Here is a 23,542-nt window from a genome sequence, read left to right on the forward strand (position 1 = left end):
AAATGGGTGTTTTCATATAAACTTTGCACAAGAAGTGGTTTAACAAAGACTTTTAGTATCATAGCCACAATTAAGTTTTAATTTTTTTATTAAACCATATTGAATCCATTTGAAACATATCGTATTGAATCATATAAAATTAAAAGCACACTGTATCGAGATATGTATCGTATCGTGGCCTATGTATTGAGGTATGTATCGTATCGGCAACTTCTTAATGATCCCAGCCCTAATAATGACTCTATTTTAGATGCTCAACATTGGCATGATTGATCAGCCAGTTTCACAGTTTCACTTCATAGAAACTGTCTGACCTCGCAGCATGAGGATTTGTTCGCTCGACTGTAGAAGGGTACATTTTCATTTAACCAATCGCTGCTATTTGGTAGATTAAGCTTTTCTCAAATCCTGTAGGAAGAAGGGCAATAACATCTTTCCCCTTGATAAAATTCACCAAACATTCTCTTTATTCCGGCTTTGAATTCTCGATCTCAGGAATCGTTGACAACATGGAATATATGGCTATTCGCTGATTGGCTGGTGCCCAAACTCGCACTTCCAGGGTTTTTGGAACGGTCTAGTGTATTCTGATTCCTGACCTAGTCGGTGGAGAGAAATGAAATTGGGCAGAGGCACTAGGTGGCGCTAGCCTGGCTAACTCAACATAGGCTATACAGGCCTACTTGATATTCCAGAGGAAAAAAAAAAAAAAGCTGTGAAGACTATAGCTCAAAAATGTAGTGTAACCTGTAAAAAAAAAAAAAACAGTCCATTCACGCTTTGGCAGATCCTTGAACCTCACAGACATACTGGCACATTACAGCACATTTCAGATGAACTGCAATAGTATTGTCTGAATGTCAGCGGGATAATGCCAAAGTATATTGAGGTTTTCATCAATATCACCACAGAAGGGAAGAATTTAAAGATCCCTACAAAACATTAATATGAAACTGACATTTTTATAATAATATTGCGTTTTATTGAGAGCCTTTAGCACAAGTTTAACGATTGCTTGCATTGTTCATTCACTAACCACACTATAAGCTACATGAATAGAGTCAGAAGACATTTATGAGACCTTAAATAGCTTTACGAACAAACATTTCACTCTCAATAAAATGCCACCTACATTTGAACACTGTGTATGCGTGGAGTGAAATACCTGCTCTCTGAAGTGTTCAAACGGCTGAATCTGACCTCTGACCTCTCCATGGAGCACAGGTACAAAAATAAACCGTCCTGAGCCTGTGCACCACATTCTACTTCCTGCCTGCACTAGCACAAAACACAAGGATCACACTTGCTATGCTATATTTAGTCAGATACTGCAAATATTGAAACAATGTACAGTAATCTCAGGATAACGGAAGGGAAAATTAGGATAGTACACTGTTTCCACATTAATGCAACTACTCAATTTGTATGAAATATGGAAATTATGAGAGTGTCATTTTGTTGTTTATCAACAAAAAAAAAACCAATCATGTCAGTCAGCACCTTTAAGGTTGTAATGATAAACTTGCTGAGAAAAGTACAACTTATGGCTGTAATTTAATGTCTCTTTTTTTTTTTTTTTATGATGATGATTTATGTTTTGATTTGCTTTTATTGTGATTTTAATGTATTTCTTATTCTGTAAAGCACTTTGAATTACTTTGTGTATGAACTGTGCTATACAAATAAACTTGCCTTGCCTTGTATCAATGTGAGTTCAGACAGACTTTAAAGCTGCACTGTGTAACCTTTCCAGAAGGGTGTCTTCCATCTACTTGTCTCCACGGTTGTTAGCCTAGAACGTTCCACACTATGGTATTGAAATGAAACATCTTGCATTTATTTAATTACAGGCGTTTCTATTGCTCAAAAATACCGTAAAAAATACATTCCTACTGTGAGTATGCTCTTCTCTCCCAAGACCTGACCTGTAACTTGGTATGGTGGTTTCAACTGTTTGTCTCCATGCACATATGTAACTTTAAAGTCATACTGTGGGAAATTCCAGGCAAAGCAACAGAATCTCCGTGGTAACTGGCAGCGTCAGACTGTCCATCACAAAGGTTACCAAGTACACCTTTAAAAACTTTAAATAACACAACAACCAACACACAGTTCATGATTTTAATATTTCGTCCCTCCAGCTGTCTCTGTCTCTCCTCTGTCGTTTTCTTGCGAGTTCGGGGAAGTACGCGCTGTTGTACGGTCGGTCCCTGTCGTTCAGGTTCCTTGAGGCGTCACTGTCTTTTCCTTTTCCGTTCCTCTGGTCGATTAGAGCCTGAGCCCTCTTCCGCTCCTCTGCCTCCCTCTGCAGACGCTCCGCTCGCAGTCTCTCTATGGAGCTGTCAACAGAAATATTTCAATAATTAATTCCATGATGACTGTTAATGTTTTTATTTGTTTGCATTGCGATTTGAATGTGTATTTTTTGCTGTGTAAAGCACCTTGAATAACACTGTGTACGAATTTTGCTCTACAAATATACTTGCATTGCCTAATTTGTAATGTACACATAAAACTATTATTATTATTTTAGAATTTTTACAATGATAAATAATAGATTAACCCCAATATCTTTTATGTGGTAGTTTTCAAACGTAGTCATCTGGCATTTTGTAAACCATCTGGAAGCAACGGTCCATCTGGTATTAAAATTCCCCTCTAATATATCTGTCTATAATTGCAGTTACCTCTCTCCATGACTCCTCTTCTCCCCGCGGTCATGTTTATTCTTCTTGCTCTTATGTTCTTTTCTGTCTTTGGTTCCCAGACCTTTCCTTATATCATTCAGAGGGTCTAAACTGTCCTTTAGGCGGCGCTGTCTCTTCTCTCTCTCCTCCTCTGTCAGGGTTTTCTTTTTGTCACCTTCTTTGCTCTCTGGCTTTTCTGAGCCGGTTTTCATGTACCAAGGTGTTATCTCCTCTCCAGGCTGTGGCCCCAACGAAACCAGTAAGCCGATGGCGCGCTCCTGCTTTTCCTGAAAAATTGAATGATGCCATCTACATTTAAAAGTGTGTCTGTGTGGGGTGAAATACCTATTCAAATGGAGATAAAATGGAGAGGACATAATCTGTAAATTCTTTTGTCTTTGTATACAGACCTTTTGAACAACACTTTATTGCATTATGTTAATTTCATGGTGACGGTGGCGTATTTTTGTAGTCACAGCTGCCTGAAAATTTGGAGAAAACCAGACTGCCAATCTGCAGGCAGCCCCTCTGAACCACACACACCTCATACACAAATTCATATGCTGGCACTGTGGGTGTAGTGTCTTGTCCAAGGACACAATGTCTGTACGCACTCTAAGCATTGAGCCACTGTACACCATACAGTCATCACTAGGGCTGGGTATCATTAAGAAGTTCCCGATACGATGCATTGCTTGATACATAGGCCACGATCTGATAAATTTTTTGATACAGTGCACATTCGATTCAATATGAATCGATTTGCTATATTTCAAAATGTGAAAAAAACAACGGCTAATTCATGGCAGTGATACTAAAAATCTACTAAATATACTGCAGTTTGTGGATAGTTAATATGAAAAACACTCATTTTACTCATCAAAACAGTGAAAATATCAACACAATTGCAGTTCTTACACAAAATAATTTAGTAAAATATCTCTAAAAATACTCTTGCCGATATATCGATACTCTATCATCAAATTAAACAATACAGTATATCGGTATTTCAATATTTTTGCACATCCTTAGGCATTACCTTCTCCTCCTTTTTCTCCTTGAGGTATTCCTCATTGCCCTTCTTTTCTGAGGACTCCTCCAGAGGAAACAGGTTCAGATGGTCAGACACTTTGCTCACTCCGCTCTCCTCCACTTCATCACTCTTGCTGACCCCTGCAGCCTCAAGGGCACTCCGAGCTTTCCTCCTCAAATACTCTGTACGAGCCTGTAATTCATGAGAAAAGAAGACATTACACATACACAATAGAGTTAGACAGTAAATTGCAATGGAATTGATTTTTTAATACTTCTGGAGTAGTTTACAAAGTGCACTCTGAACAGAATCCTACTTTTTAAATATACTGCAAAACAAATTCCCAGGCAATCAGTTTTTTTCCATAATGGTGAATAGGGTTGGGTATCATTAAGAAGTTGCAGATACGATACATATCTCGATACAGTGAGCTTACAATTAGATACGATATATTTCAATTTGATTCGATACAGTTCAATAAAAAATAATAGCAAAATCATGGCTGTGATACTAAAAGTCTTTGTTAAATCATTCTTCTGCAAAGTTCACAAACATTTTACTCATGAATACAGTGAAAATGTCAAATGTGTTGCATAAACGAGTTTCCTTCCTCTGAACAAACTAAAAAACTGTAGCTCTGTAACAAAATAAATATAATACAATATTTTTTATAAAATATACAAAAAAAGTTTATATATTTATAAAGTTTATAACAATATATCGATACAGTAGCCCACGATATTGATACTATATCATCACATTAAACGATACGATATATCAATATTTCCATATTTTTGCACAGCCCTAATGGTGAATCCTTAACAATCATATTCACATAAATATCCACTGTGTTTATGTTATTACAGTCTTCTACTCAGTATTGTGAATAGTTAGTGATATTTTCACCTCTTGCTCTGCCCGCTCCACTCTGCGTTTGGCCTCCCGCTCCTCTTCGGCCGCTTGAGCCTCGTCCCTCCGGACCCGGGCCACGTTGTCCTTGTTTCGGACATGCCAGCTCTTTTTGGGGAGGATATTCATGGTCTCTCCTTTTAGGACGACTGTGACAGGACCATAAAGTGTACAGAAACGAGCCTGCTACGCCAGACACTATCAACAACTAATGGACACAATTTAAATGACTATAATATGAGTCCAGGTGTCATCTGTTAGCGTGAGATTTTTATAAACCGAGGAGAAATGTAAACAGCTAGCCTAGCTTCGATTAGCATGCGTTCATTTTTTTCTATGTTTCTATGTCTAGTAAAGTTACTTCATGCTAGAACACAAACGTACTTTGTTCCCAAGTGGAATAATATTACGTATTAGATAAATAAAAGTCCAAATGAATCTCGCAAACTTGTGAAAAAGAGTATTTTTCTGCAGACTGTCCGGAGTCCAAGCGAACAGGAAGAGGACAGAGACTCGGCCGGAAGTAAACAAAGGTAATCACGCAGTACCGCTCTTAAAACACTAGAGGGCGCAATACAACCTCAGAGAAATGATGGCCAAACCTGCCCAAACAAACATTCATTAAGTATCACATCTTTTAACCACCTTCATGGGGGTTTCAGCTGTTAATAGGTGATATCTTGAAGACCCCTACCCATTCAAAATGCATAATATATAATTTTTAATTACTATATGATAACATAAGAGCATTTTGAATTGCCCCAGGGTAAGAACAGCAGAAGAAAATAGAAGGCAACTTGTGAGACTCTAATCACTCTGAAACCCACAAATAGATTGATTAGGATAACAAGGACACCTTAAAAATCAACACACATTTATTTATATATTAAGAAGCATACATGACATAAAATATCTTAAAAGGACATTACATATAATGTTATGAAAGCACAGTTTTGTAATGGTTCTCTTCACAAAGATTAAATCACATTTTGCCGCTCAGTCTCCCAATTTGTTTGACCAAGAATTGTTTATCCTGTCCTTCCTGTAAAAGCATAAATAAAACCATTATCATAGTTATTAATTATTAATTTCTACAAAATGATTAATTAATTCTCAGTAATTATGGCTGATGTTTTATACAGAAAAATATTTACCAGTTTAAGTTGGTCTTTTAACAAAGTAACGCTTTTCTTGTAGACAGTGGCTAAGGCGACGATGTAACACAGAATCAAACTGTAATGAAAATGATTACACATTAAGATTAAATTTCAATTCCATTAAAATGTTTCAACTATTTACAAAATCAATCATTATCAATAATATAAATAGTAAATTTTTTTTAACTCTTACCAGGACAAGGCAAACAGCGGGATGGAGAAGGACTGGGAGCCGATGAAGAAGAGGAATTCTTGAGTTGTTGGGGAGAGCTGGCTGATGGAGGTAGGAACCACGTCCCACATGGTACTATTCAACCGGAATGGTCCACATGCCTTAGAAGGCTGAATCCTGCAGGAATATAGTGTTTAGAAGCTATAATAACAATGTGAGCAAATTGTCTTGCCCAAGGACACAACAATATTATGCACTAGATGAGGGTAGGGTTAGCGTTCTACCAGTGTGTTACCATCTGAACTATAGCATTTTGCATAAGAAATATCCAAAAGTATAAATAACTAAATGTTGAATGAATTATAGTGTGTGACAAGTTGTTGGGGTTCAGAGGTGCAGATTGACAGCCACGCCTCCCTTAAACTACCTCAGGGCAGCTGTGGCTTCCGATATTAGTTCAGTCACATCTCAGACAATTTAGCTATTTTCATTTGATTATTTATACTGACAAAGAAGACTTTGAACTATGTATGAGTTTTTGTTTCATGTGGAAAGGCCTGATAATTATGGAGCCATTAACCATAAACCAGGTAAAAAAAAATCAGTTAAACAGCCATGGAATTTTGACCTGTCCTCCAGTTCATTTTAAAACTATAGGAATCACAGAATGTTGGAATGATCTTAGAACAAACAGTGTCCACTCACACAGCAACACTGTAAATCATCACAAGAGAAGCCAGACCCAGTCCAAGCAGGAGAATCCCAGAGAAGAAGAAACTAGAAGAGGTGGAGCGGAACGTCTTGAGTGCAGGTCGGCAGTTATAGAAAAGAGTTATCTGGAAAATTAAAGAGAAAAACAAATGTTGAACCTTATGATTATATGTTTGGGACTGGCTCCACATACTTCCCATATTAATCTCATGTCTTAAAGCCCTGATAACAATCACATCTTTACAGTTTATTGTTGACACCACTTTCTGAGACCACTGCTCCACAAAGACTTCCGTTCTAATTTCACAGTGTGTCTGATTTGATATTTATGTAATTTTTACTTAACTTGTATAATACCTGTTGTAAATATAAACGAGTTTTATACCAATCAAAAAACAATTTACCAAGAAAAGTTGAAAAATATGTTGAAAATTACAGGAGAGATCTCTATTTTAAAGAGTAGGAGAATTCTATAAAAAATGTATACACAATTTACACACAAGAAACAGATTTTTTTTTGTTTACACTTATAACTCTTATATACTCTTATAATTGTATTTGTCAAATAATAATTCCTGTGTATTTCTATGAGGTGTTTTTTACTTTTTATGGGGATAGGCCAAGTAATTTATTACTTACTACCATAAATGAGGTGCAGCAATTAAACAAATTCCATCACTGTATAATTTTGGCCTATCCTTCAGCTCAATTTTAAACTATAGAATATTGTGTTGTCATGTGAAGCACACATACCTTCTTGGTGTAAAAGAGGATGACAAACTTGAGGGTGTTGATTAGGGGAAGCAAAGGGCAGAAAAAAGCTCCAGTCCACACCACAGTCTGACCATAGACGAGACCTAGCACATTATAAGGAACCACAAACTCCTGTCGCCCCACCCACTCAGTGATCTTATTGGAACAGTTATCCACTACCATCCTGTAAAAGAGAAACACAGCAGAAGTTACAACAAAGGTATAATTCAATGGGCTATCTAGAAGTTGATAATGTCATAATTTTAGATAGAGGGTAGGTCCTATATACCTCTATGGGAGATTCACTGTTTTTGAAAGAAATAACCACACAGTAATTCTCTGATTTACAGTACTTAAATTTGGTTGTCTTTGAGGTTGAATAATGACACAATTTTTTGAAGCAAATAAAAAAAATTTAATAAGTCCTCATATAATGTACCTGCGTGGAAACTCCACTAACACAAGTACAGCTACGTTAATGATCAGATCAAAGAGTGTCAGCTTGTACATCTCCTGTCCCACACGGGTCTCCCAGCACTATGAAAAGGAAAGAAGAACATTGTTCTAACCCAAATAACATATTTTCATTTTCTTCTTTCTTGAAACAAATTCAATATTCAATATTTCAAATTAGCAATTCAATCTGAATCTAACCTAGTCAAAAAGACTCAAATAAACATTTATTTTTTTAATTGAAAAGTTATTTTCACCCATGTTTTCTTGCAGTGTGTGTGAGTACCTGATAAGCCTTGACATTGTAACCACAGAGATTACAGTCTGCTTCTGCTTTTTCACATGTGATCTGAGACCACAAAGTGTAGAGAAGAATAATCAAACTGACCAACCGTAGGACAACTGCCCTGGACACACAAAAAATTAAATAGAAATTTCAATCTAATGACTTGAGTTCAGAATGTTAATTTCCACTGAGATAGTACACTTTGTATCATGTAACTTTCTGATGGAGAGTCCGACACCTGCTTGTCTCCATTAATATGTTATTGTGTTACCTGGAATGTTCCAGAGTATGGCGTTAAACTGTAAATTTACATGTTTTTTAATGAACTTGTTTGTACCTGAGTAATGCCAGGATGATCGTGATGCTGGGAGAATATTTTTCAAATGGAGCAATCTGGTCATTCAACATGGGAACAATGAAATTTGCTCCTGTGATCACGATGGATGGTAAATACTCATAAAATAACCCCAGGAACCCTTGTTGGTTCGAGTTTAGCTGTAGAGGGAAGAAACTGTTAAGTTAAGTAGTAACAGAGATGACGTGATAAGAAAATACTGTGACTATATACAAACATTAATAGTGTTTATTGCGTACCACCTTTCAAGATACTCAAAAGTCTTAAATTATATTTTTCATTCACTCCACACGAGGTGCTGCTGAGTTTCTTCTGTAGCTACAACTGCCCTGGGTTTAACTGATGGAAGCAAGGCTGCCAAGGGCAAGACACTTCATCCACCTGACTGATGGAGGGCGGAGGGGCTGACAGCATAGACTGGCTGCCTTGCTTCCAGGACTTGCACCAGGGCAGCTGTGGCTGCAGAGGCAACTTACTAATCGTGGAGTGAACTAAAAATGTAAATGAATTTTTGACAATTCAAAAAAAAAAGTTCTATATTTTTAAATGTGTTGTATTGTAAATTAACAACAAAACAACTACTATGGACACACAAAAGAATATTTCAGGAAACATAAATTAATTATTATTGTTATAACACTACTTTTGATTTCTTTAAATAACCCAAACAAACTGTACCTGACTGAAGTTAGTAGCAAAGTAGATTCCTGCTATGGCTGCTCCAATGAAACCAACACACAAAATGAACAAAAAAACACGAGTTGAGAACAGAAGGACTTTCTGACACTGTGTGAGAGAGGCACTCCTCTTCTTTATCCTCTCCTCTTCAAGATCCACCTGTCAGAAAAAAAACACTGACGATAATAATAATGCTAAATAAGAGTAATTAAGGGAAACTAATGATGAAATTTGCTAAAATGCTAACATACTGTGTAACATTAGTTACTACAAACACCAAATTGATTAACCATCTAATGCTTTTCATGACTAGCGATGACTAACTGAACTTAAAACTACCATCTGTTTTTACAAGTAGATGGCAGATGTGAAACCTGGCCCCTCCTCCCCTCACCTGTGCTCTCTGCTGAGTTTTGTAAATAGCATTTAGTGGTGATATATGAGAATATAACAGGGGTGGGATGGTCAGTCTGTTTGTGTTTCTTGTATTTTCCTGATATGGATGCCATTGATCTTTACCTGTAGTCTGTAGTAGATGTTTTGCTGTTTGAGTTTTGTGGCTTGGCTTCCATTGGACCCATAATCCCACCCAGTGAACACGAGCATGCTGTAGCTTCCTTCAGTACTGCCTCCTGTCGCCACAACAACACGAGCTGTGGTGCCCATTCTGTAAGAAATAAAACACTAAGGAACCTTTTAACTGCACTGTAAAAATCAATATCTACATGTGTAAAACTCAGAGTATGTCTGATTTGAGGAGATTTGACACTTTTCTGGTTATAGGGTAAGATTGTTGTACTTTTACTGTCTACTGCTGCTACTGATATTTTTTAATTGTGTGTCACATTTTAGTACACTGTAAAATTTATGCTGCTCCACAGCTACAGATTTATAAGTTAATGTATCTTACTTTCCTCCCTAGACAAGTCAGTTTGTATTTGAAAAAATTACTTATTAGGTTACATGCTATTTCCGTGCCTCACTGGTAGATGATTCCAATAGTTACATTTTAAATCAGTTAAATAATTTAGACCTAATAATAAATATAGTTAGAACTACTCATAAAGATCAACTTCCTGAATTCAAATACTTGAATTAATTATGAAATAGTTATTTTTTATAGTGTGTCATCGAACTCACCGTGCGATGATGCAGAAGAGGCAGAAGAGCAGGTAAAACGCTGCAGTGGACAGATAGGCCAGAGGGATGTTATAGGAAAAGTTCGAGCCCTCGACCATCGTAGTGTTGTAGTAGCCATAGAAGAGGTATGTATACTCAATAAAACCCTAAACAGAAAACACATATTAGTTTTATATTATCTTTTTTTTTATTATTTCTTGAACTTTATTGTCTCTTTATCAGGAAATTTGTTTGAAATGTGTTTGACCCATCCAACAGTCAGTGTTCTGTACAATAGCAGGTTGATGGTGTGTGTTTGTGTGTGTGCGCGTGCGTGCGTGCGTGTGTGTGTGTGTGTGTGTGGAGGTTGTCTGAGGGGATTGATGGTGCAGATTGGCTCGTACCGTTCCTGAGAGAAAATGCAGAAAGTAGGTATAGAAAACCACCAAGCCTTGAGGATTAGGATCATAGATTGTGCATTCCTCTGGATCTAAAAGAGACCAGGGACATTGTGAGTATTTACAGCTTCAGAGATCTATTCTAGTCACATTTAGGATTAATGTTGGCAAAAGTAAAAGTTACACATTATTGTATTTTTTGTAACAATTCTTAAAAAAATATTCAATTGCAACTTCAAAAAAACGTTAAAATATATATATCTTTTTTTTTTTCACTTTGTTCATTTTACAAGAATACCTGTTTCTGTTCCAACTGTATTTTTATTACTCAGAGTTTTTACTAGGCAACTGCTAAATAGAACAGCATATTCCCTTTAAAAACCTTCCCACCTTATTGGTCTACAACATTTTGCTTTCCAAGAAGGCCTATCACTAGACTAACACAGTGATTCCAGATTTAAAATAAAACCAAATCCAGACTAATCAAACTAATGTAAACCAGGTCTAAATCCAGACAGATGGGGGCAACACAAACAAGTCCAATGAATCACCAAATTATAACACATATTATTAGAAATTACCATCATATGTTATACATGAATGGTGAAGTACTGAAATTTAAATAGTTTGAATTTGCTTTTTCAATTAAAGTGAAAATTATTCTGGACACACTTCTTATGTCAATGCATGAAGTCCTATTTGAAAACACAGGAAATAAAACTGCAAAAATGATCAGCAACATTGAAATAAGCCAATTCATTACAGGTGAATAGTTTGAGATCCAATGCTATAAAACATTCTCGGTAAAATATAAAAAAAATATAATTTATTTTTATTTGGTTTACCTGTACTGTTAATAGGAAGGCCCTCCACAGATCTGAAGATGATACTCGGAATAATGACAAACCCAGCAATCAATAAGAAGGAAACAAAGTTCAGTACCACCAGGAAACGTAAGAACAGAAAGTAGGACTGGACTCCACCTCCAAAATTACCTTAAATGAGAATACATTTAATAGTAAAGTTGAAATAATGACATATAAGCATGGAGACAAGATCTCTACCTCCAATTTTCTGCATAGATTTTCTCCACAGAGTAAAAAAGTACAGAATTTCTCTAGCGACAGTTTTGATTTTCAGTATGAATTTCTTCTTCTTTTTCTTCCAGGAATCCTCTCCAGAAGCAACAGGGGTCTGTATCTGATGCGCCTGACTGTACAACAAGAGACCTTATCAGTTTGAGTATTACGACAAAGGTACAATGCAACCTCACACAGCTGTTCACACCCACACGCACACGCACACACACACACACACACACGCACACGCACACGCACAAACTAATCTCCTGAATATTAATTACTGATTGTGATTACGTTCTACATTTTTATTATGTCATAATTTCAGACAGGTGCAAGGGCCCATGTAACTCCATGGGACAAATATTCCAGACTGAAACCCTAGTTCCTACAGATTTGGGTTTAATATTTAATATTTTTTTAGTCATAAAATTTTATTAAGCCAAAAACAGAGTACAACTCAAATTGTACAGGATCAATAGCGTTCAATAATATTTAATATTTTTTGCCATAACACTTGAAACTGTGCATCTGGTCATTCAATGTAATTGCTATGTTCATATTAAATACATAAATAAAATTAAATAAATCCAATTATGTTTTATCATTATTTGATTTGGACTGGCACAAACAGGCACAGACACAACGGTAATACAATGTTCGAAGCACTAATCTTCTGGTTAGTGGGTGACTGTTCTGCTACCTTGCTTGGAGTTTAAAATTGTACTTTCAAAACTTGGGCCACTCCAGTGAAAAAAAAAAAACATACCTGGAATTATGTTTTCTTTCATTCATACATGTTTGAGTAACGCTTTATTATTAGTCGTTCTGCATCTCCAAAGATCAAAATGCTCTGTTCCATCTTGTCATGTTGTGGTAGTTTCAACTTAAAAGCTGCCTTTGACCTTTTGTTCAGTAGATCGGCAATTCCAGGGCTGTTATTATCCAAATGATTCTAGTGAAGGTGTATGGAGTTTAAAAACGTAGTGGAGCACTTCCTGTATTACCACATGACATCACAAGGTGGTAAAAGAAGAACTGAAGGATTTGTGTGAATGAAACAAAACACAACTCCAGGTAATGTTTTGTTGAGGAACATAGATCAGAAAATAAAGTAATACAGACATAATAAAGACCCTTTAACTCTCTTGCTTATCTGTATTGAAATGTCTTCTTACCGCACTGCTCTCTTGAGGGCCATTGGCAGAGGGATGGAGCGCAGGTTTGGAGTAGAGCCATCGTCGCTTTCTTCGTCTAGGTCGGAGCTCTGGTCGAGGTGAGGGTAGTTTCGACTGGACGAGCGAGATGGAGCCCGGCGAAGCCTCATGGACTGGGGGTCACTGAGAGAGCCAAGACCTGACCCTGGAGTGAAGAAATATACAGAGCAGGGACTCAGAATGTTTACCCAAGCTAGATTGATATCACTTCAAAATTAAAAATAACTCAAGTAAAAGAACATAGTAATAATTAGCCAAAAAAGAGCAAATACTTGGTAACAAAAAGCCTGAGTGCTCATACTAGTTGAGGACTAAAACAGGACTAGAACAGGACCTAGTCAAGTCTAAATCTGAACTGAACTGGGTGTAAATTAAATGCACCTAATTTATGTTTAACTATTGTAGAAAAAACAAAGAAACTACAAATACTGACATTTCTAGTATTTCCAAATAAAAAAGTACAGAAAAATCAAAGAGTCACTTATAGACTTGCTCATAGAATAATCACTAAACAGATCGTGTACAGTTGGGCTACAAAATAATATGGTTAAAGAGAAATTAACTGTGTGTGAAATCCCTTTGATTCATTTAAAAATTGTCCTCATGTATACTATGCACTTCAATAAATTAATACTAGATAGACATAAAAAAAATAAACTAACATACCCTCATTGTAAACAGACTGTGAGCGCTCCATCCGTGTTTCCCAACTCTTTTAAACAAATTACAATTTCTATTCAAAGCAATCCAAAACACCCGTGCCAAAGTTTATCATGAGGAAAAGGTCCCAACCGGGAAGCGCTGTTGTGCTTTCTCATCTCATGGACTTTACTCCCATGGAAAAACTACTTCCTTGTGTGTTTTAACCCATTGTGTCCAAGGTGATGGTTGCCAGTGAGTTAAGCCGTTTAAACTGAACTAACTTTGGAGTTTCTAATATTGTAGGAAGAAACACTGTAGTTTTACAATGGAAAATAATAATAAATAATAAAATATCCACGCCTGTTGAGTATGTTCATGAAATTGAGTTATATTGAGTTGTTAGGTTTATGGTATCATTATTCAACACCAATATGCAAACAATTGACAATATTAATTTACCCTGGTCACACCCAAATCAAACAAATCGGAAAAGCGTAATGAAAACTGAAACCTGGTAATTTAGTGTGTCCAGCTGTCTTTCCTTTGACTAACAAGAGATTGACAGTCTATTAAAAAGTAAAAATAAAATCAACAAGAGAGTAGATATGTAAAAATGTTTAATTTAAAGTATTATACAGACATGAAAATGCAATTATATGTAAAGTTATACATATAAACTCAATGTTATGTAAAGTTTAAACAAAGTTACAAAAATGAACACAGTGAATGTCTCGATAACAACATTGAAAACAGGGATGTGTCGATCCTGCTTTTTCAGTACCGATACCAATTAACTTTTAATAGTTGCAGATACTCAATATTAACCGATACCAGTGTGGGGACGAAAAATGGCACTTATTTCCTTAAAAACTTATTACACAATAGATTCAACTGTAGTATGCAATTCTAATTTTACTGCATCACTACTGAACAGCTTTGTATGAATAAAAGTCCAAACATTATGAAACATTCTAGACCAAGATCAACCTGTGAATCGTCTTATTACATCCAATTAATGGCCTAAACATAACATCGACTTAACAGATATTATGGAACAATTATAACTGAGCCATCTGATTTTTCGATACTAGTATTGACCATTTTTCGTACCAGTATTGGTATCAGTGCATCCCTGATTGAAAACAGATGCATTCTGTTACAGAGAAGGAATGGTACAGGAATCTGCTTTTGACATTAGACCAACATACAGAGATCGGATCAGCATGCTGTACATTCAAATAGAGAAAATGTTGTATAAGGAATATATTTGAATTGTTTGAACTCAACCTCAATTTATTCAATATAATTAAATATATAATTAGGGGCTTCTGGGGTGGGGAAGGAAGGCGGTGTAAAGGCAGGACGGGTCCCTCAGACGGTCTGTAATGTGTAACATTAATTGCAATTAAATTGGAGTAGCAATTTTAGTTGATGCAATTATCAAAGCACAAAGACTGCAATTTTCCTCCACAAAAATACCAAGTCTTATTCTGCATAAAAACAACTAACCCTGTAGTTTAGATCTGTACAAACAATTCATTTTTCAGTCTTTTTGTCAATTCTTTACCATTTAGAAAAGTGTTTAATCCTACCCGACAGGTCTTCGATGGCAGTTGAAACGTTCTGGCAGTGGATGGACATTGAAAATGGCACAGTCGCAGGTAAACCACAGTAGTACAGAAATCTAATGTAAAAATACAGTATGTGCATTGCTCGTACAGCTCACAGTTAAATCACTCGGCAGGTCAACGGTGTCCATATTGAACGAGTTTGTGCATGATTTTTGTGCAGGCAGAAGAGCAGCCCATATTCAAGAGTGTTTAATCTGACTTTTTGAACACATCTTTACATCTTAAGATATTGCACTGCATCATTAAGTAACTCCCTACAAGTTTCTAAGCCTACAAAAGGCCAACTTGCTAGCAAACTAGTATAGCAGCCAAGCAGCTCAAATGAGGTTAAAAACAGTAACAGAGGAGCACTTCATAGACTACAACCTATAAAGTAGAACCAGGAGTTTTGAGCTCTGGAGAGGGAGATTTCTCAATGCAATGTTTTGATTTTAAAGGTGCACTGTGTAACTTTCTGGTGAGGGTCTGCCATCTCCATGTGCTTTGAATGTTCACAATATGGCATAAAACATGTTCATTTTGTACATATTCAACTACTGGTAAAGAAATGCCTTGAGCAACAGAAATTCTTGTTGTGAGCAGCGTCGCCTCTACACAAATCAGACCTGTAACTTGGCCTGGTGGTGCCATCTGCTTTTCTTCATAAATACAAGTTAAATGGAAGATTCTAGGCAAAGCAATATCTTTATGGAGATGAGCAGAAAAGTTACATAGTGCACCATTTTAACATTAACATCAAATTGTACTTTAGTTTAGTATCAGGCAAAACTTTAAGGGCTGACAAACAATTGAAAATATCATTGGTAGGCCTGTCATAATCACTATATCGACTTTCGTTCAGTATATGGAAGCTGGAACAATATATTTCGGGGCTCATTATTTATCATCTTTGCAAAAATTGGCTAGATTATTGTTATTTTAATTTAAATACAATAAGATTAAAGCTTTAGAGGATAAAATAAATAACTTATATGGCTAATTATTATGAGTTTATTATGCAATTTGTTGTGTTTCATGCCTTTTAATGATACTGTCTACTTAAAAATGGTTTACTGGCATTATCCTGCTTCGTGGAAGTGGCATAAAGTAGTTTCTGTGATCTTGTTTATTGTTATACATCTCCGTAGCAATGTATTAAGCTTCAGAATTTGTTGTGACAGGCCTAGATAATGAATATGTTTTTTAGGATGTAACTGAAATGTCTGGCATTCCTCAATAAATTTCTGTATTAACAAAAATTACAATCCCGAAGAGTATTATCTACACTTCTTCCAATAAAAATAAACACATGTACATTCATTCAGTCTTTTTCTCATCAGTTTTCTCTACTGGGTCTGTGACACTAACCTGTTCTTGTCTTTTTAGTTCCCTTTTACCACTTTTCAGGAGTTTGCCCACTATAATACACATGACTGCAATGATATGCATGATGAAATATATGGACATCCAGTAGTTAACTGTGTCTTGAGCTTTCAGTAGCACAAAGCCCATGCACATGTAGTCATAAGCCCTCATCTTCAAAAACCAGTGGATCCAGTCAAACACGCTTTGGCCACGAGGACCTAGTTTGGATCTAACGGACGCCTCCATGGCCGACTCCGCAGCGATGCACAGGGGGATGGTGAGGAATGAGAGGTAGTACCCTGCGTGGAGCCCGTGCCAATATGCGCTGATAAACATCGTCCAGCCCGCCCTAGAAATCAAAGGGGAGACAAGGTAAGAAAGTATGTTGTAGTAAAGTCTTTACATGCATCATTCAATGCATGGTCAACTATTGATATTTTATTTTATCAAATTTGTTGCCAATGCTAGAAGGAGCAACACGGGAAAGAAGGCATCTGATTTGTCTGCTGTTAATTTTCATATCTAGATTTATGAACAAAATACCAAATAAAAACATCAGGATCAAGTAGAGTGGGTTAATACGAACATTTTAAGAGCAAAATTATGAGCCTGGTAACAGCAGTTACAGAGCGGGAGAGACAGTTTTTCAATACAAAGTGAATTGGAGGCAGAGTCGATGGATCTGGAAGTGTGCCCAAGATCACTTCCTATTTAGAATGCGGCGTCGAGCAGTTTAACTTTGCCCATTTATATACAAAGTCTATGATCCAATTCCAAAACAGAACTTAGTAGCATCCCTTAACCAATCTAAAAGCACATGAGTCTTGCCTGAGTGTGTAGGATTTGAAGGGGGCATTGGGGTAGATGTAGTGATGAAGCCACCATTGCACCGTCATGTTCCAGTAGCGCATCCCGTGACGCACTTTGACACAGAAGTCTGTGTTGTAGCAGTCGATATTCTGGATGGTTTTGAAGTCGTACTTTTCCTCAGCGCTGGGATCAGGGCTAACACAGAAAAACAGGTCATATATCATTTATACAATTGAGAATGAATTGTATTTAGACATTACATAAATAAAAATAGATATGTTCATCAACATCAAAAGGAAATTCTAAAGGAAGCTCTAAATGCTCTGTTCCACCTTGTAAAGTCATGAAGCTGTATCTTTCAACTTTAACTTTAATCTTTAACCTTTTGTTCAGTGGAGACTGGCAATTCCAAGGGCTAAAATTATCCAAATGATTCTAGAGAATGTGTATGGAGTTTAAAAACACAGTGGAGCACTTCCTATATTAGTATTGCCACATGACATCACAACGTGTAAAACAGTGTATTCTGTTTGAGAGAAGAACTCAGTCTAACATCAGTCAAATGCACATGTGAAAACAAGGGTGCTGGTTTGTTAAGGTGCTGCAAAATTTGTTGCAATTGAATCCAATTCCAGTCTGAATGATCACTGGTTACAATTGGCAAAAAAAGCAGTTACTAAGGAGGGGAGGGGATGGTGGGTCTGCTAACTCTCCATGAACCCAGAATGTTCCAAAGTATGGCATTAAATGTATCCATCTATCTAGCATTTATTGAACTCTGCAACTTGGCCCGGTGACATCACTTGCTTATCTTCATGGAGTTTTAATGCACACTGTGGAACATTCTAAGCAATGACATCTCCATGCAGACTGGTAAAGGTGGAATACCCTCCACTAGAAAAGTTACAGTGAATCTTTAAATGCTATAAACTCTTCTCCACTGAGTCTAAATATAAAAGCTGTCAACTCTGTAGCAGCCTCAGGCCGTTATTTGCACTTTATATAGTATCAGCTCTCCGCCTAAAATCTCCAGCAGAGGCTGTGATTTTTTGTTTTGGTCGACGTGCTGCCACACTTTATTTTAACATTTTAGAGTGAAGAGATAACTGCACAAAATGTGACTACACAGCTTTCTTAAAAGGTTTGTAGGTGAGTGCAGTGAAATTAAATGAGAGACATTTGGGGAAAATTATCTAAATCAGCCCTACATATTGACTAATAAATCACTCACCTTGAAAAATATTGGGAGACCTTATCGGCCATTAGTTTCTCTGGAGTCTAAACAATCGGTATCAGCATTGGCCAAGAAAAAAACACATATTGGGCGATCTCTAAACATGTTGTGATATGCACAATGTTTCTTTATCGCCTTAAGCAAATTGTAATTGCAAATTTTATAATTTAAATAAAAATATCTCCCTACAGTTCATATGTAAACCAATGCCCATGTTTTCAAATAATTTTGAATACAACTCACACAATATCAAACATGAAGCACAGAGTAAGACAAAGAGACAACAGTTAAAAAATGCAAATATAAATATGGAAAACAAAGTCATTAGGTGTGGTGGGGGAGCAGTCAGTGATGCAGCGATGCAGTGATAAATATACGGTACATATAAATTCTGTGTACTCACCCGTCATAATGCCCACGTAACAGTAGCTATAGGACAGAATATCGTAGAGAGACGGTTCCTGTGACAAACCTCCAACCACAGACGACTTACTAAAGGAGCTCACATCCTTTTTCTTCTCGGTGTGAAAACTGTTGATTTCATTTGCAAGACTCACCATCTATAAATAATATGTGTGAAATGATTAGACATATTGATACTTTGCAGTGACATCCTGCTGGAGGAAGGTTGTGTTCAGAATGTTGATGGCATCAGCTGCAAAGTATCAATAATAATAGCAACTCACCAATGCGACCAATTATTAAGGTCACATAATTTCTCATATGTAAAGACCCGCTAACATGTTCTGACATGCACATCATTCTTGTTATATTAGTTTACAAGTTCATATTTCAGTCTTCTCTCAATGTAAAAGTCCGTACCCAATTTATAAACATATTTGAGCATAATTTGTCTTGCCCCAGAACAGATATATTGTACAAGCAGCTCTTGAGGTCAAAATAAATCTGCCGTGTACACTGACTGCATCCAATTATAAAGCTGCAGTTGTTAGCATTACTGTGATGGCTTCATGGCTGTGAAACTCAACTCTTGCCTCTAAACCTTCTGAAACGTGCTTATAAACTCATCACAGTGAATAATTAGGATGCTCTGAATCCATAAGGTAAGTGAGGAATAACTTTGGCCCACTGCAACGTTTTAAACACATATGACAAATCTAAATCTAACCACAACACTAGGAAAAAATAGCAATTACAAATTGTTGAGGCATTGGTGAAAGTACTATAGGTGTTTTCAGTACCTTGAGAGTGAGGAGCAGTTGAACAGCATTGGCATATGGAGTGGGCGGAGGCAGGTTGAACCATGTGACCAGTCGAAAGAAGAGGAGGTAGAGGAAGGTCCAAGCCAAACTCAGAGCTGGAGCATGTCTAGGAAACAAGAGAGGGATTTTTACATGATACATAACAAGGAACCTCTACTATAGTCATGTCCTGAAATGCAGATTAAAGATCCCATATTACGCACAAGTGACTCTTGTGAGCTTTAAGCCATGTTATAATGTTGTTCCCTCATCAAAACCATATTTTTTGTTGTGTTTTGTTTCATTCACACACGTTCCAGTAACCCTTTATTATTAAAAGAAGAAATAAAATCATTTATAATTAGCTTCTCTCTCATTTAATGTCTCTCTGTCTCTTTCTCTTTTTAATTTCATGATAATTATTTCTGTTTTGATTTGGTTGTATTGTAATTTTGATGCATTTCTTATTCTGTAAAGCCCAATTACTTTGTGTATGAATTGTGATACAAATAAACTTTCCTTGCCTTGGCTTCATTAGTATGTTGAAATCTCCAAAGCTCAAAATGCTCTGTTCCACATTGTGATGCCAAGGCAATTCCAGGGCTGAAATTATCCAAATAATTCTAGTGAAGGTGTATACGTTTTAAAAAACAGTGGAGAGCTTCCTGTATTACCACAGTGACATCACAAGGTTTTCTGTTTGAGAAAAGAACTCAGCTTAAATATGCAGGATTTGTGAGTTAAATGTGTGAATGAAATAAAAGACAACTCCAGATATGTTTGTGATGAGGAAGCAATGCCTTAAGAGCTATTTAATCACTTTTTCACTGGGTGTTTTGTATAATAATAAATGTTTTTTTTCATAATATACACCTACACTTATACACCTACAAATAATATAAATAAACAAGAATGGTCAGGCAGATCTATTTCAATCCATGTATGACTATTATAGCTTAATCAGTGTGGCCTGCTCAGCAAACCAGTGCATGACCAAGGAGAAATATGTCATATACAAACACTTCTTAAAACTGCGAAGCCCCTTTTTTATAAATCATTTCACAATCGTTTTACAGTGTTTATGATTACTGGCACACTGTGTAAACTGTATACTGCCCTGTTTCTAAATGCAAGTGGTTCTTAATTGCACATCAATCAATATGGGTTTTTCATGGTTGATGACTATTTTGTGGAATCCATTAGCAACCTATGGCAACCAGATCCTTCAGCCGTTTTAATGTAGTTGTGTTTTCTTACCTCCAGTTGGTCCTGACTATGATCCATGTCCCGATCACAGTCACCAGAGAGTGGAGTGTGTGAACATTACAGGTGGCAATCGTAATAGAGAGGCCGAGTAGGAGTGCTGCTCCCTGCTTCACAGGGGGGCCTACAGAAGAGGAAAAAGAGGTTACTGCTGTCACAAAATAAACCAAGTGAATAATGATTAACGGTTGTGCTCATAATGTCAAAACTGTTTATGGTTTATATTTAAATAGTGAGTAGTGGGATAGATGCAAATGATGACCATTAACCAACAAATAATTTCCTTGTGGATCAGTAAAGTTTGTCTAATGTATAAACAAAGTTCAAGGTCTGGACAGGACATTCAGGTCAAATGCAGGAAATTCAATAAATAAAGTGAATTTTATTATAAGAATGATAAACTTTCATCTACCCCCCCATCTCCGCCTACTGCTCTGTATTTACTTGTAATTATTAAGAAGTACTGACTCTGGATCATATGTGTAGGTGTTAAAAATGTCAGCAATTTTTGAACAATAATAAAAAGTAAGTGAAAATCTGCTGTAAAATGCTACAAGCAGAGCAGAAATACTGTTATTAAGACCAGTATTAAATTGTTTAGATGGAAAAACATACACAAGATTATTTGCATGGGTCCATATTAGCACAACAAAAGCTACTATAAACTCTTACCACGATTTACATATTGTTCAGCTACGAGCGCTTTCATTTGTTTAAGTTCTGTGTGGAACAGATCTGTCATTGCGCTCTAATAGAGGCATATTGTTCAAACAAGAACTACACATTACTGACATACATGGCCTCTCGAGATTTACAGTGGATTAAAGATATAATCCTCACAAATGGACTACATAACAACTGTTGGGGCAGATGTACAGACCTCTCACTAGTAGACTGTCTTGATACTTAACTTGTATTTTAAGGGTAAAAAATAGCACTACATTACAGAATAATATGAAAATAATCTAACTTCAGCCAAAATTACTCTGATAGTGTTATATATAAAACTAGTCTACCTTGTTGTGTTACTTATAGACAACATGGTGGTGAATAAAGACTGTAAGTATTATTAATTTGGTACTCACTGAGAAAGCGAAATAGAAATCCAACAAGAATGGAGGCACCGAGTATGCCCAGGTAAACTAACTCCTCTGGCGACATCTCTAAACTGCAAAACAAATTATATAAATAAATAGTTAGTTTAATTCAAACTTTGCCAACTTACAATAACACAAAAGGGTGTTAGAAATGTACACTTGAATGAATGACTGAATGACTGAATGAGGTTGTGTGTGTATGTTTAGTGTCTGTACATGAGGGCTACACTGGCACAGTACGTGTCAAGACAAAACATTGGGCAATTTTCTTCGAGACATTTCAAAAGAACAAATTCCTGTAAAAAAAAAAAAGGAACCATGAGAAGAACATAGAACAGTTCAACACTACATCTAATTAACTCACTTTATTATTATCGCTATCAGTACGAAGATTATTGAGCCCACAAGCCTGATTAAACAAACAAAACAAAGAAATCTCCGTAGCTTCCTTAATGTTTTATGCATTTGCCTCCTCACCTTGTGCTCGTATGAAAGCAACATGTTCTCAATCAACACGTAGCATAACTCTAACGTTCTTATAAATTACATGATCTGCTTCAATTATTATCAGTTAATGGGTACATAATGCTCATTTGTAATTTAGTAAGTCTTAAAATGTCAATAAACGCTAGCTAGATGCCAGTGTAAGGTGTTGGAGAGTGAAAGCGGGTGGGCTAGCGGCGGCAATAGCATCAACAAGACACAAAAAAAAAATCAAATAAAGTGTTAAAAACATTGATTTTGCATTGCGCACCTTTTGTATTAAGCAGGGTATCTTTGCGGCGCTGTAAAAACTTCCAGACCCGCCTCGTGTTGAAGCAATCGGACTATAAACATTATTCATCCATATCCTTCGTTCACTTCTGGTTCCGACGCGATGACTGATCCACTACAGCAGGTTGGGGGTGGGCTCAAACCAGGACTATACCATTTTACCTCCTCTCTGCACTTACAGCATGGATCTACTAAAATAACATTTAAATTGTATTTAGTCACTGACTTCAGAATCCGATAGAACTGATATTAAAACAAAATATTAAAATAGCTTCCTCATTCTTCTTGTGGAAACGTGCATGTCCTTGTCTATATACTGCGTTTAATTTATTATTTATATGTACGTACATTTTCATGTGGTTTAAGTTTTTAACTGAACATTGGGGTTCTGGGAAAACACAATTTCTATCCCCCCCGTGTAATGTTACATGGTAGCATTGACAATAAAGTTCATTTTTATCTTTATTAAAGATATGGTACTGCAATCCCCACTACAGCCTACACTTAATGCATTGACTTGAAACAAAACTTGAGGGCT

General features: G+C 36.4%; 3 protein-coding genes across 3 annotated transcripts; all 3 read right to left on the minus strand.

Moving 5' to 3' along the window:
• Positions 1–1,813: 1,813 nt before the first annotated feature.
• leng1 (leukocyte receptor cluster (LRC) member 1) lies at positions 1,814–5,139 on the minus strand. Its single transcript, XM_055164325.1, has 4 exons — positions 4,627–5,139; positions 3,727–3,912; positions 2,688–2,974; positions 1,814–2,339 (listed from the first exon to the last, which is right to left on the minus strand). Exons 1-4 carry the CDS (start codon positions 4,756–4,758, stop codon positions 2,114–2,116), a joined length of 831 nt encoding a protein of 276 aa, XP_055020300.1. The 5' UTR covers positions 4,759–5,139; the 3' UTR covers positions 1,814–2,113.
• A 430-nt stretch (positions 5,140–5,569) lies between these two features.
• tmc4 (transmembrane channel-like 4) lies at positions 5,570–13,829 on the minus strand. Its single transcript, XM_020927973.2, has 16 exons — positions 13,674–13,829; positions 12,969–13,152; positions 11,776–11,924; positions 11,557–11,706; positions 10,718–10,803; positions 10,335–10,480; positions 9,714–9,861; positions 9,195–9,353; positions 8,499–8,656; positions 8,162–8,282; positions 7,862–7,959; positions 7,423–7,606; positions 6,664–6,794; positions 5,980–6,135; positions 5,784–5,862; positions 5,570–5,671 (listed from the first exon to the last, which is right to left on the minus strand). Exons 1-16 carry the CDS (start codon positions 13,702–13,704, stop codon positions 5,612–5,614), a joined length of 2,040 nt encoding a protein of 679 aa, XP_020783632.1. The 5' UTR covers positions 13,705–13,829; the 3' UTR covers positions 5,570–5,611.
• A 420-nt stretch (positions 13,830–14,249) lies between these two features.
• Positions 14,250–23,137, minus strand: mboat7 (membrane bound O-acyltransferase domain containing 7). Its single transcript, XM_055163903.1, has 7 exons — positions 22,985–23,137; positions 22,219–22,301; positions 21,128–21,257; positions 19,871–19,997; positions 18,960–19,228; positions 17,453–17,629; positions 14,250–16,973 (listed from the first exon to the last, which is right to left on the minus strand). The coding sequence occupies exons 2-7, from the start codon at positions 22,292–22,294 to the stop codon at positions 16,577–16,579; spliced, it is 1,176 nt and encodes a 391-aa protein (XP_055019878.1). The 5' UTR covers positions 22,295–22,301; positions 22,985–23,137; the 3' UTR covers positions 14,250–16,576.
• Positions 23,138–23,542: the final 405 nt, after the last annotated feature.

The sequence above is a fragment of the Boleophthalmus pectinirostris genome, unplaced genomic scaffold, assembly GCF_026225935.1.
Source record: "Boleophthalmus pectinirostris isolate CB_2022bp ecotype Guang Dong unplaced genomic scaffold, ASM2622593v1 HiC_scaffold_6, whole genome shotgun sequence".
NCBI lineage: Eukaryota > Metazoa > Chordata > Actinopteri > Gobiiformes > Gobiidae > Boleophthalmus > Boleophthalmus pectinirostris.